Here is a 15237-nt window from a genome sequence, read left to right as displayed (position 1 = left end):
CCCCGACACCGCAACAACCCTATCCCGCTCCTCCTCTTCCTCAGCAACCGCAGCAACAGCAGCCTCAGCCACCACCGCCTCAGCAGCAGCTGCTCGTCAAAGAAAACGAGCAGTTGCAGTTGCCGCCTCCCTTACCCGCATCGATCGCTTCTTCCATTATAACCAGTACTGCTCCCAGTATGACTAGCTTACCGACACAAGGTTTAACTGTATTCCATCACGATCCGGCCGCGTTAGCCAAAGAGGTTGCGCAACAAAACTACGCGAAAGCGATTAAGATGCAACAAGCGTTGAGTCATCAGCAAGCGATGAGCCAACTGAATCCGCTTAATTACACGGGGGTGGCGTTGAACAAGCAAGCGCTAAGCATTCCGCCCCCGACGTTTCGGTTTCCCGCCGGGGCGTTGCCTATAAGCATGGCGGGGGCGGCAGGGGGTTTGAATTTCGCCGCTCATCCCTACGCGTCCGCTTTGGCGGCACATCAGAATTTTTTCAACTTGGCTCGACCGCCCCCGGCCGCTACCGCCGCCACGTTTCCGTTTAATCCGTACGCGATGATGCGTCCGACCGCCGGTACCTACGGCGTCGCGACGACTGCGTCGGCGGCCGCCGCGTCACCGATTTTGGGTGGGGGGTTATTGGCGGCGCAGTATCCGACCGCTCAGGTGTCCGCTGCGCAGCAAATGACGAGCGTCACGCCCACCGCAGCTGCGGCGGCGGCAGCAGCGGCCGCAGCCGCAGCAGCTGCGCAGAATAACAATAACAACGTGGTTATGCAACCGTTTAAGAAGTTGAAGACGTCGTAGGATCGGGACGTGTTGCGTTTTGATTGTTAAATTTTATAATGAACTCCTTTAAGGTGTTTTTTTTTTAATTAAATTAAATTAGTTCGTTGTGTCTTAAGTGTTGTGTTTCGTTAACTGAGTGTTTTTGAGTTTTAACGTTTTTTGATGAAGTTTAGTTTTGTAACTGATTAAAGGGATAATAATAAAGCGTGACAAAGATTTTAAAAATTGCCGTTCTTGCTATACATGGGGTGCCAACTAGGGGCGCATCAAACAGGGCGGAACAACGAGTTTCTTTTCCTGAAGGTAATATTTATCAATAACGTGCTCTTGGACTAGGGTACAACTGGATATTTGTAATAAGAAGGGATTTAAAAAAAAATCTGAGTTGTTGAGACGAATTCATAATGAGTTACTTATTTTGTTGTTTTGATAAAAATCAATTTAGGAAACACTATTTTACACGGCTTAAATATTGAAGAGAAGAAGAAAATAGACGCATTCACGTATTTAGAAGAAATATCGACATAAATCTTTAACGATACCCCTCGTTTTATTTAATTTAAACTAACTTCAATATATCTTATATACAATAATTTACTTGAGACATAATATTTTAAATATTAAAATTGAAAAGAATGAATAACCTATTTATTTAATAAAAAACCTGCCTAATTTGAAACAGCGTTTTATTATCTTTTTTTAATCTCTTGTCTGCCATTTTTTAATGGTTCTTAATTCAAAATTAATTTTAATATACTTTTTTAAGATTTTGACGGTTGTTTGACTTTAATAAACTGTTTTGAAAAGTACAAAATATTTGTATTTAAGAGTTATTGGACTTAAGTACTTAAATTAATATAACGAAAGGTATCGTTAAAGATTCAAGTTTATATTTCTTCTAAATAAGTCATTTCCTTATTCTTTTCAATATTTGGACGTTTGAGATTGATGTCTAAATTGATTTTTACTATTGAAGTGACGTAATACTTAAGAAAATAGGTACTCAGTTGCTACCAGCTGAAATAATGAATCCGCCTTTCATAGTAACCATAATTCTTCTTATTAATACATCATAGAGAAATAATTGTAACCTAAAATATTTATAGTGAAGAAATAGTCCATACTTGCAGTGGAGTCGTAGGTTAAGGTAAAATGAAAATCCTTCAGTCTCCCTCTACTTATTCATTAAACATTTAGTTAACTTAAACTCCGAAACTAGAGGGAAATTTAAGTTAACCAAATGTTCAATAAATAAGTGGAGGAAGACTGAAGAAGTTTCATTTTACCTTATAATAATTATGCTCTACACTGTTTCTCTGCCTTTTTCAATTTTTTTTCCTTATTTCTGCCTCATCTTTTTTATCATTTATCTTCTGACTTCTTTGCACCAAAACCATACCATAAAAATCGCCCAATAATTTGAGCTCTAAACAGAACATTTTACGAATATACCACGGTTTTTGTTTAATAAGAATATCCCCTTCATTTCTTAGATCTTGAACCTTGCAGATCAGGAATTATTCGTAGGTGGGATCTACTATCATAAATATGCCAATATTTCCTACATATTTGCCTGGACTAATTTAAACCTTAAGCAAGATTTTTAAAGAATACTCTATTGAATATCATACTTTTTGTTTTATATAAACTGTCTAATTATTTTTTGAGATTTTGGACTTTCCGGTGAATGGTTAGTCTTGGAGACCAGAAATTATCAACTGATATGTAAGATGAGTAAATATACCAATATTTCTTAAATTTTTACTTCTCCTAATTTAAACCCTAGACAAGCTTTCTTGAGAATATTCTAGGGAATGTCCTGTTTTTTTTTTAATAAGAATATTCTCATTAATTTTTTAAATGTTGAACCTTGAAGAAATATTCTTAGATCCCACAACATAAAAATGCCAATATTTCCTATATATTTGTCTGGACTTATTGAAACCTTAAGCAAGCTATTTAGAGAATATTCTATTGAATATCATACTTTTTGTTTTATATAAATTGTCTAATTATTTTTTGAGATTTTAGACTTTCAAGTAAATGGTCAGTCTTAGAGATCAGAAATTGTCCATTTATATGTAAGATGAGTAAATATGCCGATATTTAAAATTTCTCTTGTACTAATTTCAAGCCTAGACAAGATTTCTTGAGTATGTTCTATGGAATATCATGTTTTTTTTAAAATAAGAATTTACCCATTAATTTTCCAAATTTTATACCTTGAGATGAGGAATTATTCTTTGCATTATTCTTGTTATTTATTATATGAGAATATTCAGACTTTCTTAGTGCGTGGTCACCTTGGATGAAAATTTCCTACATTTTTGCCTGCGCTAGTTTAAACCTTAAGCAAATCATGAGAATTAACATATAATTAAAGAAAACAAATAAATTCAACGAACTCCATTGAAATCAATTTATTATTATAAAATATTCCTTTTTTTCAGATCATCCATTTGGCTTGTTTACCTGATTTAACTTTAAATATGTTTTAGTTTTTTTTCTAATTCTTGCTTCTCCTATAAGTCTCTAATCCTTAAATGCATTTAAAGATTTTTCCATTTTATTAACTGGTTTCGTAATATTCAATAATCCGAGATTTATTGTATAAAAAGAAAAAATCTAACGGATTTAGGTCTGGAGATCGGTCATGGAGGTCACGGTTGTAGACTCCCCATGACCTATCTAATACTAGGGAAGTACTAAATCTTCATGTTATACAGTTACCCTTATGTGTAGTGAGAGTATTGGTTTATCCACCGCCATTTCCTGTTTAATCTATTATAATTTCGCGAGAGGCAAGGTAGTCATGTAATTTTCCCCATTTTGAATTTAAGATGTTTTCCTTTTAAAAATAAATTATATCGATTTTTAATCTGAATATTAGATTAGTTTAATACGTATTCAAAATTCTTATTTTACAAAATATGTTTTATGTGCCAATACTACAAATGACTCCATTTCAACGGTATTTCGAGTCAGGAATACCCTAAGGATTACCTAGGGAGGATTATATATTTTTAAAATGTGGAGAACATCTAGTTGTCCAATAATAGTCCGGGAGCACGTTATCGGCAAATATTACCTTCTAGATAATAAACTAGTTTTGGTGCAAAGTGAAAAAGCAAAAGTATTTCGGATCAAAAGTCCTCATTACGACTTGCTTTTGAGTTATGAGAGACCCTGATGTATATCCGCCCTACATGGTTGGTAGATTATACCTTTCCCACCCAAAAAAAAAAGTGTTTATTTAGTTAAAAATAATTCAAACACGTTCTAGTCAAGAAAAATTAAATTTAAAAGAAATAAAGAAAATTGAAACAAAAATTGTTACAATCGTGCTGAATACGGTCCTGTGTGCCGGTAAGCGAGTGCCTCAAATCTGTGATACCCTATATCACCCGAAACGCTAAATTTTGCACCGCTTGATAACTTAATTCACACTCTTACTCCTCCTCCCCCTTGTTCCCTCACGAGTCCTCTTCATATGAAACTAATCCTGACATGGAAGAAACGCTCGCGCAGAAGCGTTTTTTCCATTATTATTGGTGGATAAGTTTTCTATAGGCTGTATTGTAAATTGTAAGCGATCCGATGTTGATCCATTCCTAACTTGCATGACTACGGACTTATAAATCATATTATATTTATTTAAATTTAAAATTAAAAAAAAAAACGAAAGAGAAAACCCGCTGAATGCATGGTAGAACATAAAAGAACGTATATCTGTTTTAGAGTTGCCATTTTCAGAGTTGTTCGTAGTTTTTTTTTCTGTTAACTGACCCAAGAGATTACCGATGGCCGGTGGTCATAAAGTCATGGTATCGCTATTATACGCTTTGATTTTATTTTATTATTTAAACACATAAAGACGCGATAAATCAAAATTCGCTTTACTGTTTATAATAAATGACTAATAATCTAGAACCCCTAGAAGCTTCCATTACATTGCCTATATAGAATATTCTGCTTTCTACAAGACATTTTCTGCTTTGAATGACTTTATGGCCGTTTTTTTTCAAATAAATAACGTCAATATATATATATATATACGAGAAATTTGAAATAAAATGCATGAAGCTTCATACACCACTACTCTTCTTCGTCATCATGAGTGTCTTGCGCATGGGTGAAAGAATATTTTATGATTTTTTTTTAAAGAAAACAGCTGGGATATGTGCCTTAAATAGTTGCTTTAATTAAGACAATTGTGTGCTTTAACCATGAAATATGGTGTGTGCTTAAAGACCTTCTTGAAATCAGTTATATTATGCGCAGACCAGGTACTTTTCAAGATTATAGAGTATTCTTAGTGAGAAAAAGATTTTTTTGTGGGTAGTTTATGTGGGTTGCTATTAAATTGTTGGGTGAAAAAATCATTGAGAAAAAATGCGATGTCTTATAAGCAGAGTGCCAATTACAATTATTGGGTCAAAAATTGCTAAAAAGGGTACCATGGGGTTAAATTGATTCTTAAAAAGGTCATTTGATTTTAGGAAATGTATAAATTTTTATTATCTCAAACACTTAAAAATTAGGATAATTCCATTGATATGACCCTATTTTTTACGCAAAATTTGAACAGTAGTTCATCAAGTTTATAGGATCTGTATTTACTTAGCATATGAGTTCTATAAGGGTTTATTAAACATTAATGGACATAATCCTACTTATAAAAAAAAAGTTTAAGGTTATGACAACTAAGCCTCGAAGGTTTGACACATACCAAAAATTTAATACAAATAATTATAATAATTGGTGTTTAAATAGAAAGAAAGAGTTCGTAATAGATTGAAGATAAATTGCTGTTTTTTCCATTAAATTGATAAATATTTCTAAAGAGTTTAAACGAATTTAACTGCCTATGACTGGGTTCTATAACTCAACTGCCTGTAATAAATAAAACATTTAACTGTCTAAGGTTTTTTAAATGAATTAATGGCTCAACTGCTTTGAATCAAGAATGAACTAAATGAAGAAATAAATTATAATTCTTAACTTGAATATTTTATTGGAATTTAAAGGAAATATCCTGTTTTTTCCAGGCAGTTGAAGTGATTTTTTTAATACCTGGAACTAGTTTTTATTTAATTTTTAAAAAACGAGGAAATTTTTAATATTAAAAAAAACTTGGAAAAATCATTGAAGTTCGAGGAAACCTTGAAGAGAAATATTTTTCTTAAGTTATTGAACTTTTTAAAAAATCAAAATAAACACGTCGACATGGTACTCATTTTCAGCTACTTTTTACTCAAAAATTAAATGGTAAAATCAGATTTTTTATTATTTTTAATAGTTCTTCTAAAATCATAGAACTTTCTTAAAAATCAAGATAAGCCCATCGACATGGTACTCATTTTCAGCTACTTTTTATCCAGAAATTGAGTGGCTAAATCAGATTTTCATTATCTTTAATAGTTCTCCTAAGTATATAAAACTTTCTTGAAAAACTACGTGCCCTAACAACTATATATTGGGACAAACTAAAATACTTATGTAATTTAATTTTTAATATACTTCTATTTTCTAAACTTGCTTTTTTTAATGTAATATTGTTTAAACAGTTAATCAATAACAAAATCTATTCATTAGGAACGCAAAAACACAAAATATCTATTCTAATACACCAAATTATTTAAAAAATGCTAATATTGGGTGGCAACTAAATAATGGGACAGACGCGAACTTCAATTTTTAAAATGGACTTACTTTTTGCCTAAAAATTAAGTGGCAAAAACAGATTTTCATTATCTTTAATAGTTCTCCTAAAATTATAAAACTTTCTTGAAAATCAAGATAAAACCATCGATAATGGTACTCATTTTCAGCTACTTTTTACCTAGAAATTGATGGGCAAAATTAGATTTTCATAATTTTTAATAGTTCTTCTAAAATCATAGAACTTTCTTAAAAATCAAGATAAGCCCATCGACATGGTGCTCATTTTCAGCTACTTTTTATCCAGAAATTGAGTGACAAGCCATTGAGTCAGATTTTCATTATCTTTAATAGATCTTCTAAAATTATAAAACTTTCTTGAAAATCAAGATAAAACCATCGATAATGGTACTCATTTTCAGCTACTTTTTACCTAGAAATTGATGGGCAAAATTAGATTTTCATAATTTTTAATAGTTCTTCTAAAATCATAGAACTTTCTTAAAAATCAAGATAAGCCCATCGACATGGTGCTCATTTTCAGCTACTTTTTATCCAGAAATTGAGTGACAAGCCATTGAGTCAGATTTTCATTATCTTTAATAGATCTTCTAAAATTATAAAATTTCTTGAAAATTAAGATAAACCCATCGACATGGTACTGATTTTGAGCTACTTTTTACCTAGAAATTGAATGGTAAAATCAAATTTTTATATTATCTCTAATAATTTTCCTAAAATAAATTATTATACATAAAATGGCCTTAAAAATCAAGATAAACCCGTCGACATGATACTTATTTTCGGCACTTTTTACCCAAGAATTTAACAGTAAAAATCAGATTTTCATTACCTTTAGTGATGCTTCTAATATCATAAAACTTTCTAAAAATTCAAAATAAACAAATCGACATGGTACTCAATTTCAGCTTCTTTGCTCCTAAAAATTGAATAGCAACTCCAGATTTGTCATATCTTTAATAATTCTTATAAATTAATAAACTTTCTTAAAAATCAAGATAAATCTCTCGACATGGTACTCATTTTCAGCTAAAAATTGAATAGTAAAATCAGACTTTCATTATTTCTAATATTTCTCCTAAAATCATAAAATTTTCTTAAAAATCAAGATGAACCCCTTGACGTGGTCCTTCTTTTCAGCTAATTTTTACCTAGAAATTGAATCATAAAATCACATCTTCCATTTCTTTAATAATTCTTATAAAATCATAAAACCTTCTTAAAAAATCAAAATAAGCCCATGGAAATGGTACTGATTTACAACTACTTCTTACCCAACAATTAACCTCTAATAAGTCATCATTTCATTATACAGGTATACAAATCATTATAAAAGCACTAGAAAACTGCAAAAGAAAAACAAAAATATGCTGGTTCATGCATTTTATTTAAGACTCTTAGGAATTCTTAATTGTTCATACTAATTAATTTTATTCTAATCCGAGTGGCCTAAAAACTGAATCCAAGGTAATCTTCTTGGGCCAGGATCGTACTAGAACTCCTATAGTCACTTGTGTATAAATAAATTCTTATTAAATAAAACCCGTGTTAAAAGATAATTTCGCAATATTTCTTTAAAAAAAAAAAGAAAATATAGAAAGTCTATTTTTGTTCCTCTAGTTGTAATTTTTTTGTAATTTTAGCCTACAAGGCGATTTGTTGTTTTTTTTCGTTTGTTCTTTCGAGTTTTTTATGAGTTGTCTTCCTGTTTCTGTTCTGATCTCCTGCACAGTCTGTGTAGCGCACAAGGGGACGCGTCCTGGACGATTTTCTTTTCATTAAAATTCGCCTAAAACCATATTAATTAATTAAGAAAATCTTCTTGGACCATCCCCGTACCAGTCATAATAATCAATGCTAAGTTTCATTAGTACTTAGAGCAAACCTATAGTAGATTTCCATAGACTGGTTTCAATTGCCGATAATAAGTTCCTTTATTTTGAATTAAATATTTAAATAAAAAAAATGGAATTCTGCTAGTTATAAGTATATCGGGGCGGGAGGTTAAAACTCCCTCTCGGTATACTACGGCTGTACGATTTGAACTTAGCGCTAATTTTCTGTGGTGTTCACAAAGTAGTAGTTTTTCATATATTTCTATGTAAGATATAGGCTAGTATATTATGTATTATTATTACTATTATTATTAGCCCCTCCCCTAATTGATAATATAATTGACGACGTGTCTTATTAGTTAGCGTTTAACTATATAATAATATTAATGAAGAGTTATGCGTAAAGGCTTAGTAATATGGAGGCGGTATTGGCTTTTTTGGCTTTAAGTCTATTATTATGTGCTTACAAGGATTCATTAATTATTCAAGGTGCTATGAAATGTTTTTTAAAAATCATTTAAAATTAAACTTTTTTGATAATTAAATTAACCAGTTGATGCCATCGTTTTCAGCTATTTAATAATTGAGTGGAAAAATCCGATTTTTTTAATTTTTTTTTCAAAATCTCTTTATTTTCCTAATAAATCTATAAATATAGTAGGGGAGAGTGGAGTGTTTTGGGGTCAAAACTACTTCAAAAATTTTTAAAATTTCTCAAATTGAAAACGATTTACATAAAATTCAAAATCATTGACGATTTATGACTGTTTACAAAGAAACGCATTTTGGAAATTTTAAAAGAGAGTTTTGAAGCAGCAAATCACAGAAAATTGTATGTTTTGATGAAATAGATAAAAGGACAACTTATTAGTTATTATCTAGGTCCTAGTGATTATAATTAATATTATAGTTGTAGAGGCTTAAAAAAACGTGAAAAAATGGGAAGCATACATTAGCAGGAAAAAAATCGGCTTTTTAATATTGTTATTAATTTTCCCAAAAAACACTAAATTTTCCTAAAAAACAGTTATAAATCTATGGTCATAAATTTCTTTTTGAGCTACTTTTTACTCGGTAATTCAGTAAAAAAGCCAGGTTTTTGTTATTTTTACAAAATCAAATTTTTTCCAAAATTGTAATACTCTTTGACCTAGTACTCTTTTTCAAGTATTTTTTTTACCAAGTTACAAATTAGTATTGTTTGGTTTTGGAAGTATATTCATATTCCAAAAATCTTCATCTTGGGCAATCTATAGTTTTATTACATTTTATTGTATCAAATAATAATACGTTTTTTATTATTTCACCAGTAAAGTTGAATAAGTTACTTACCTCTTGAATCATAAAGTTTTTTTTGGGTCAAATATAAACGTAAAATTTTTCCTTATTTTTTATTACTAATTGTAACTTTGGACCTGGTAAACATTTTCGTTTTTTTTTAACATTTCTCTATTTTTCCTATTACTTACTCCCTCGTCTACAGTGACGTTTCATTAAAAAATTCGTTTATTATTTCATGTGGACTTGCTCCAATAAAACTATTAATTTTGTCAATAAAAAGTCCACATCTTTTAGTCGTATTTAAAATATTTGCAAGAAAATTAGTGTATAATAAGTTAATGCATCGAGATGGGTATAAATGCGTTCGATTTTTAAACGCAAATATCATATTTCATTTAACAAAAAAATGGTTAAATTTTTGGGAAGCTGTTCTTATATCCTCTTCAGTCCCAAGGAATTGTTTTACTTTTTTTTTGTGAAACTTTTAATAAAATACGTTTATTGGGATTTAAAAAAAGCAAAAAAAAAATACTACAGAAAAAAATATGACATGTCCAGTATTTTGGACAATTGGACTTAAGTCTCTAATTATGAAACTCAAAAAAACATTGCCTCTCTGGAGAAATGCATAAATAAAGCTTACGGCAGCGCATATAGGAATTTTTGTTAATAACACTGCATATTGGTAGATGCTCATTACCAGTGGTCCTGACATCTCTTGGTGGCATCTCCGACTTCTTGCATTTTTTTAGCAGGTTGACTTGTTTCTTCATCTAATGAAGAAGTTGGATCTTGAAAACCTTTTGCTTGTGCCCCAAGGGCAAGAGATTTCCCGATATACAGTTTAAATTCAAGTAAATCCATGATAGAGTTTTTTCTATCTCCACGAGCGAAGCAGTCTTGGCGGTATTCAACCCACGAATTTGTAATTGCCAAGTCCACAAAATGCCAGAAAACTCTTACCGGCCATTTTTTTGTTCGCATACAAATGCGATAGTAAGATATTAGTCTATCACACATGTCCACTTTTCCCATAGAATGGTTGTAACTAGTGACAGAGTTTGGACATGAAACAAGAAGGTACTTATTATTTTTCTTGTCCCATCGGCGTACTTCTGTTACTGGCGCAGAGCCTAAAGATGTTGATGCCATTGTTACTGATCTATTGTCCATCCATTTCAAAGGAACTCATCAAAAAAAACTCATCAAAGGAACCACTACCATTCGAGAGGAGCTCTTTATCATTTTTTATTTTGCTCCTAAGATCTCGCGGAATTCTGTTGTTCATAATTGTCCCTGTTCCCAAAATTCCTTTTGTTAGTAAATGATCCAGACACATCTCGTGAGAGTAAGTAGAGTAACGATCAAAATAAATTATGTGCCTTGGCGACAAATCTTCTGAAAGCTTCTTTACAACCGATCCACCTATTCCCAAATTTTGATCGGGAGAACCATCTGGCCAAGTTTTTGCACCTTGATAAATCATAAAATCTAAAACCAGTCCGGAAGGTGTAGCTAAAACAAAATTTTTGAGTCCTACTGGATTTGGCTTGTTTTTAACGTACTGTCGGAAAGCAGTAGTGCCTGTGAAGGGGATCATCTGCTCGTTGATGATCAATTCTTTACTCCTTGGTAAAGTAATACACTTTTTACGAATCGCATCGATGATAGGTTGAACTTTCCATAGCCGATTTGACTGCTTTAGAATGTTAACAACATGTGGAAAATTTCTTAATTTAGAAATACGGTCTCTAGGTAGCTGAGTAATGCAAGATATTTCAATTTCCTTCATAAAATACAACCGCAGCCGTGGAAGTACAAAAATGCCCATTAAAATATGTATTCCAGTTCGATATTCTTTGGCTGTTGACTTTAGTGGTTTGTTTTCATTTGCTTGCATGGCACGAATATTACTTTGTTCTGATAAATTTTCCCAAAAATAATCTGAAAAGTATTCATAAAAATAGTTCAGGGGTGTCCAATACTCATGATCATCTTGTAACTGCCATTCCGGATCAAGGTAGACATCTTCTCGACTTTCAAAAACATTTCTTTTCCATTTTACTTCTGCGGTTTTATTTTTTGTTTGCTCCTGGAGAACCTGCTTTCTTATTCTGGATAAGGGAACATTATCGTCATCAGACTCCTCTTCAATGGTATCAGAAACCGAATCTGCGTCTGCCGGCGCCGGCTCGTCGTCTTCATTATCATTTGCCTCAATTGATTTACTGTTTTCGGCGGTGATTTCCTCATCATCATCGCTCAAGTAGAAGTCACTGTCATTTAGAATCTCTTCAAGATCTTTATCCGTCAATAATAGACTAAATAATATAATAATCAGACCAAATAATAACAACAATAAAATTTCAAAATTTTTGGGTTAAAAGTAAAAACTTGAACCAAATACAGTCCCGACGTCCAAAATACTGCACAAAATCAAAAGCCGAACATACATTTTCTGTACGTATATTTGTTGATTTACTAAATAGCAGTCAATTTATTTGATTTTAATGAGTATTTTATCAAAACAATCGAAAATAATGCAACGTTGCCAAATATTTTTAACCAAATATTTTTTGGCGTATGTATGCACGTTCAACCCGCTGCACGGCGGGCCCAAATCACGTTAAGTCGTCGTGAGCCCGTACTAATATATTTTGAAAAATGTACAGCGGGCTGGACGTGTGGACTGAAGAGGATAAGAACTTGTTGAATATTGAAAAGTCCATATTTTTTTCAACAAATAGAAAGGATATATTTTCAAAATTTTTATTAAAAAAAAGTTACTACTAGTTACTAATAGTTACTAGGCTTTAAATAATTTATAACAACTTTTAATAATATATAGTATTTTTTCAATAATAAGCCTTCCAAAAAAACGCATTTTGCCAGGATTTCAGAGTTTCCATTATTCTCTCAAAAGCACAAATTTAAAAAAAATATTTAATAAATCCATCGTCATGGTACCTACTCCTTTTCCGTTACTTTTTTTCAAATAACTAAATAAATTCACCAAATTTCCAATTTTTTTCCAAACACATCTCGTGAGAGTCAACAAAGATCAAGAGATTGGATTAAAAATCCGTTCAAATTTATTCGGCTTTTACGGAATTCAAAAACACGCAATCAGAAATAACAGAAAAACTTTTTTAATTGCAATACAAAACTCTCCTAAATAATCTTTAACTTATTGCCTTAAGTTTTTAAAATTAATGTTATCACTCCATAGCCGAATATCCATAGAACATCCTAGACGACAATAATATTCCAGATTTAAATGCCAAAATAAGCCTTTAATCTTCGATATTTTCAAGCCTTTACGCTTACTTACGTTTACTAGTACGTATGTACAAATGAAAAAAACGTACATACGTAAACCTTTGTGATGCATGTTAAAAAAAAATATTACGATTAAAGAAAAATCAACTAATCTTAAGATGGTATTTGTCTATAAATCGACTTTTTTAGAGAAGTTTAGGACACAAAATGAGAATCTTGCATTTTTTAAGTAGTAAATTATTATAACAAAGAAAAAAAAATGTGTTAGACATCAGGACATACCATCGCTATCTAGTAGATTGTTTTTTGTGGTCCTCGCATGCCTTCTAACGGTCCTAACCAAAGCTTGGGCGTGTTTGTTTTTTCTTTCCAGATACAGTAATTAGGTTTGGCCAGTGTAATTTAACAAACCCACCTTTTACTGTACGCTTTGGCAAGTCACGACGTATGCTAGAGAATCTTAGTTTCTAACCTTATAGTGTATTTTTCATTTATTTTTTTTTTAATTGCTTTATTCTTGAAGGTCTGACGCGCGTGCGCCTATAGGTGGCTTTATTGCTCGTGATTTTTTTGTTACTATAATAGCAAGTTCAATGGAAGGAGAGAAAGGGGGGGTTAAATAGTTAAAAACACCCTGTACTTTTAATTTTTAACTCCCTTGTTCCATTGGACTACCCTTAGTGCTTCTCTGAAATACAAATAGACTGCTGGAAAATGTTTTCTTTCGATTATCGCTTTATAATTTAAAATGTTTAGGGTTCGTGCATAACTTAATTGGACATGAGGGACGTTTATTAAAACAGTTCGTTTTCTAACTTGTGTGCAGTAGACTGGGCCAACAAACCGACTTTTTAAAAAAAAATGTATTGAAGATGTTGTTCAAGGGTTAGCAAATAAATATCGTGAAGGTTTGAGCCTTTAATTTTGATTTTTTATATGTGCGTCTGTTTTGTGCGTACAAAACTGTCAAACTAACTAAGTAAAAAAAAATTATTTGCACATATTTATAGGTAATTGAATTCTCAAATTTTTTGCCAGAGGAGCCGTTTCCGAATAAGCAAGCTTTAAACATTGGAGTATATTAGATTTTACCTTTTTTATTTTGGAATTTTGTAACTAATAAAACGAATGTGGGTATAGAAAAGAAAATCATAGATTCTTATAGGGAATTTAATGCTCTGCAAAAAAGGTCTCTTAAAGTTTTTACATAAAATCAGTTTTTCAAAAGTTCTTTACAATTTTAGTAATAGTAAATATTTAACTTGAATTGTAAACAACTTTTAAAAGAGTGATTTTTTTATAAAAACATTAGGGACCCCTTTAGGAGTCTACATTGTTTTTTCCTATATAATTATTTGTTAGTTACAAAATTCCAAAATGAAAAGGGTAAATCTAAAAAGTATGTCAATGTTTAACGCTTGATTATTCGAAAACAGCTCGCCTGGCGAAAATTTTCAAAGAGAGTTTTTTTATAGGAATTTTAATTTCCTATAAAAAAATGTGCAAAATATTTTTTTTATATGCATAGTTTTGGCAGCTTTGAAGCAAAAAATGAAAGATGATAAATAAAAAATCGAACTTTAAGATGATACTAAAAGTCGATATTTTTTTAATCACCCCCGCTACAATATTTCCGATACATTTTTCAAAACAATTTTTTTTTAGTTTCATAATATGCCCATTTCAACTAGAAAAAAAAAATTAATTTTATGCCTTGGAACCATATACAGGGTGTTGTTTTAGAAAAGAAATGTGAATATAATTACAAAAAACATTTTATCCATTTGGATTTTTTAAAATTAAAATAACTCCTATTTTTGTTAATAAAATATTTTAAATTCACTTTTTAGAGCTCACTAATTAGTCTTAAAATTCAAATTTCAGAAGAACTCGTATGGGTTATTCCACTTCTTCCACCATTGTTTCACTCATTTTTATCGGATTAATCAATGAGGAAAACAAAGACAATGCTCACTTAAGCTGCCCAAAAGAGCTGCAGATTTGGCATTTATTTATTTTATACCTAAACCAAAAATATCTTATATTCTCCAGGAATTTAAGAGGAAAACTTGATGTTGATCATTAAATCGAATGTGGGATACAGATGGAAATTACGTTAAATGCCTGGAAGAAAATGGAAAATAACGTCAAAGGCCTGGAATATAAAAAACATTATTTCCAAGGCCTGGAAGACAGATACGGTGTCTCTTAAAAAGCTGCAAAACAATAAGAACTCTTTGGAGCCCTTGGCAAATAATTGACACTTAATGAAATAAAATTCCATAAAAAATTACGTCAAGTGCATAACTTAATTGGACATGATGGACGTTTATTAAAAATAATTGTTTACTAACTCGTGTACAGGGTATGGT

The 15237-nt window shown here is 31.3% G+C and overlaps 2 protein-coding genes across 2 annotated transcripts in view; one reads left to right on the top strand and one right to left on the bottom strand.

Annotated features, from left to right (window-relative positions):
• LOC126740475 (muscleblind-like protein 2) overlaps positions 1 to 5707 on the top strand; it is a 529138-nt gene extending 523431 nt beyond the window's left edge. The window contains exon 11 of the mRNA XM_050446506.1: positions 87 to 5707. Within this exon, the coding sequence (XP_050302463.1) occupies positions 87 to 806 (720 nt within the window). The 3' untranslated portion in view covers positions 807 to 5707. The remainder of the gene's footprint in view (positions 1 to 86) is intronic.
• A 4575-nt stretch (positions 5708 to 10282) lies between these two features.
• Positions 10283 to 10738, bottom strand: LOC126740157 (piggyBac transposable element-derived protein 1-like). The gene has a single exon (XM_050446087.1). It carries the CDS (start codon positions 10736 to 10738, stop codon positions 10283 to 10285), a length of 456 nt encoding a protein of 151 aa, XP_050302044.1.
• Between the last annotated feature and the right edge of the window lie 4499 nt (positions 10739 to 15237).

The sequence above is a fragment of the Anthonomus grandis genome, chromosome 9, assembly GCF_022605725.1.
Source record: "Anthonomus grandis grandis chromosome 9, icAntGran1.3, whole genome shotgun sequence".
In the NCBI taxonomy this organism is placed as follows: domain Eukaryota; kingdom Metazoa; phylum Arthropoda; class Insecta; order Coleoptera; family Curculionidae; genus Anthonomus; species Anthonomus grandis.
Note: the sequence above shows the minus strand (reverse complement) of the source record. Positions and strands in the feature narration are given on the sequence as shown.

Excerpts from the sequence above, each read along its gene's own strand:
- LOC126740157 (XM_050446087.1), bottom strand. The coding sequence starts at position 10,738 with ATGGCATCAACATCTTTAGGCTCTGCGCCAGTAACAGAAGTACGCCGA.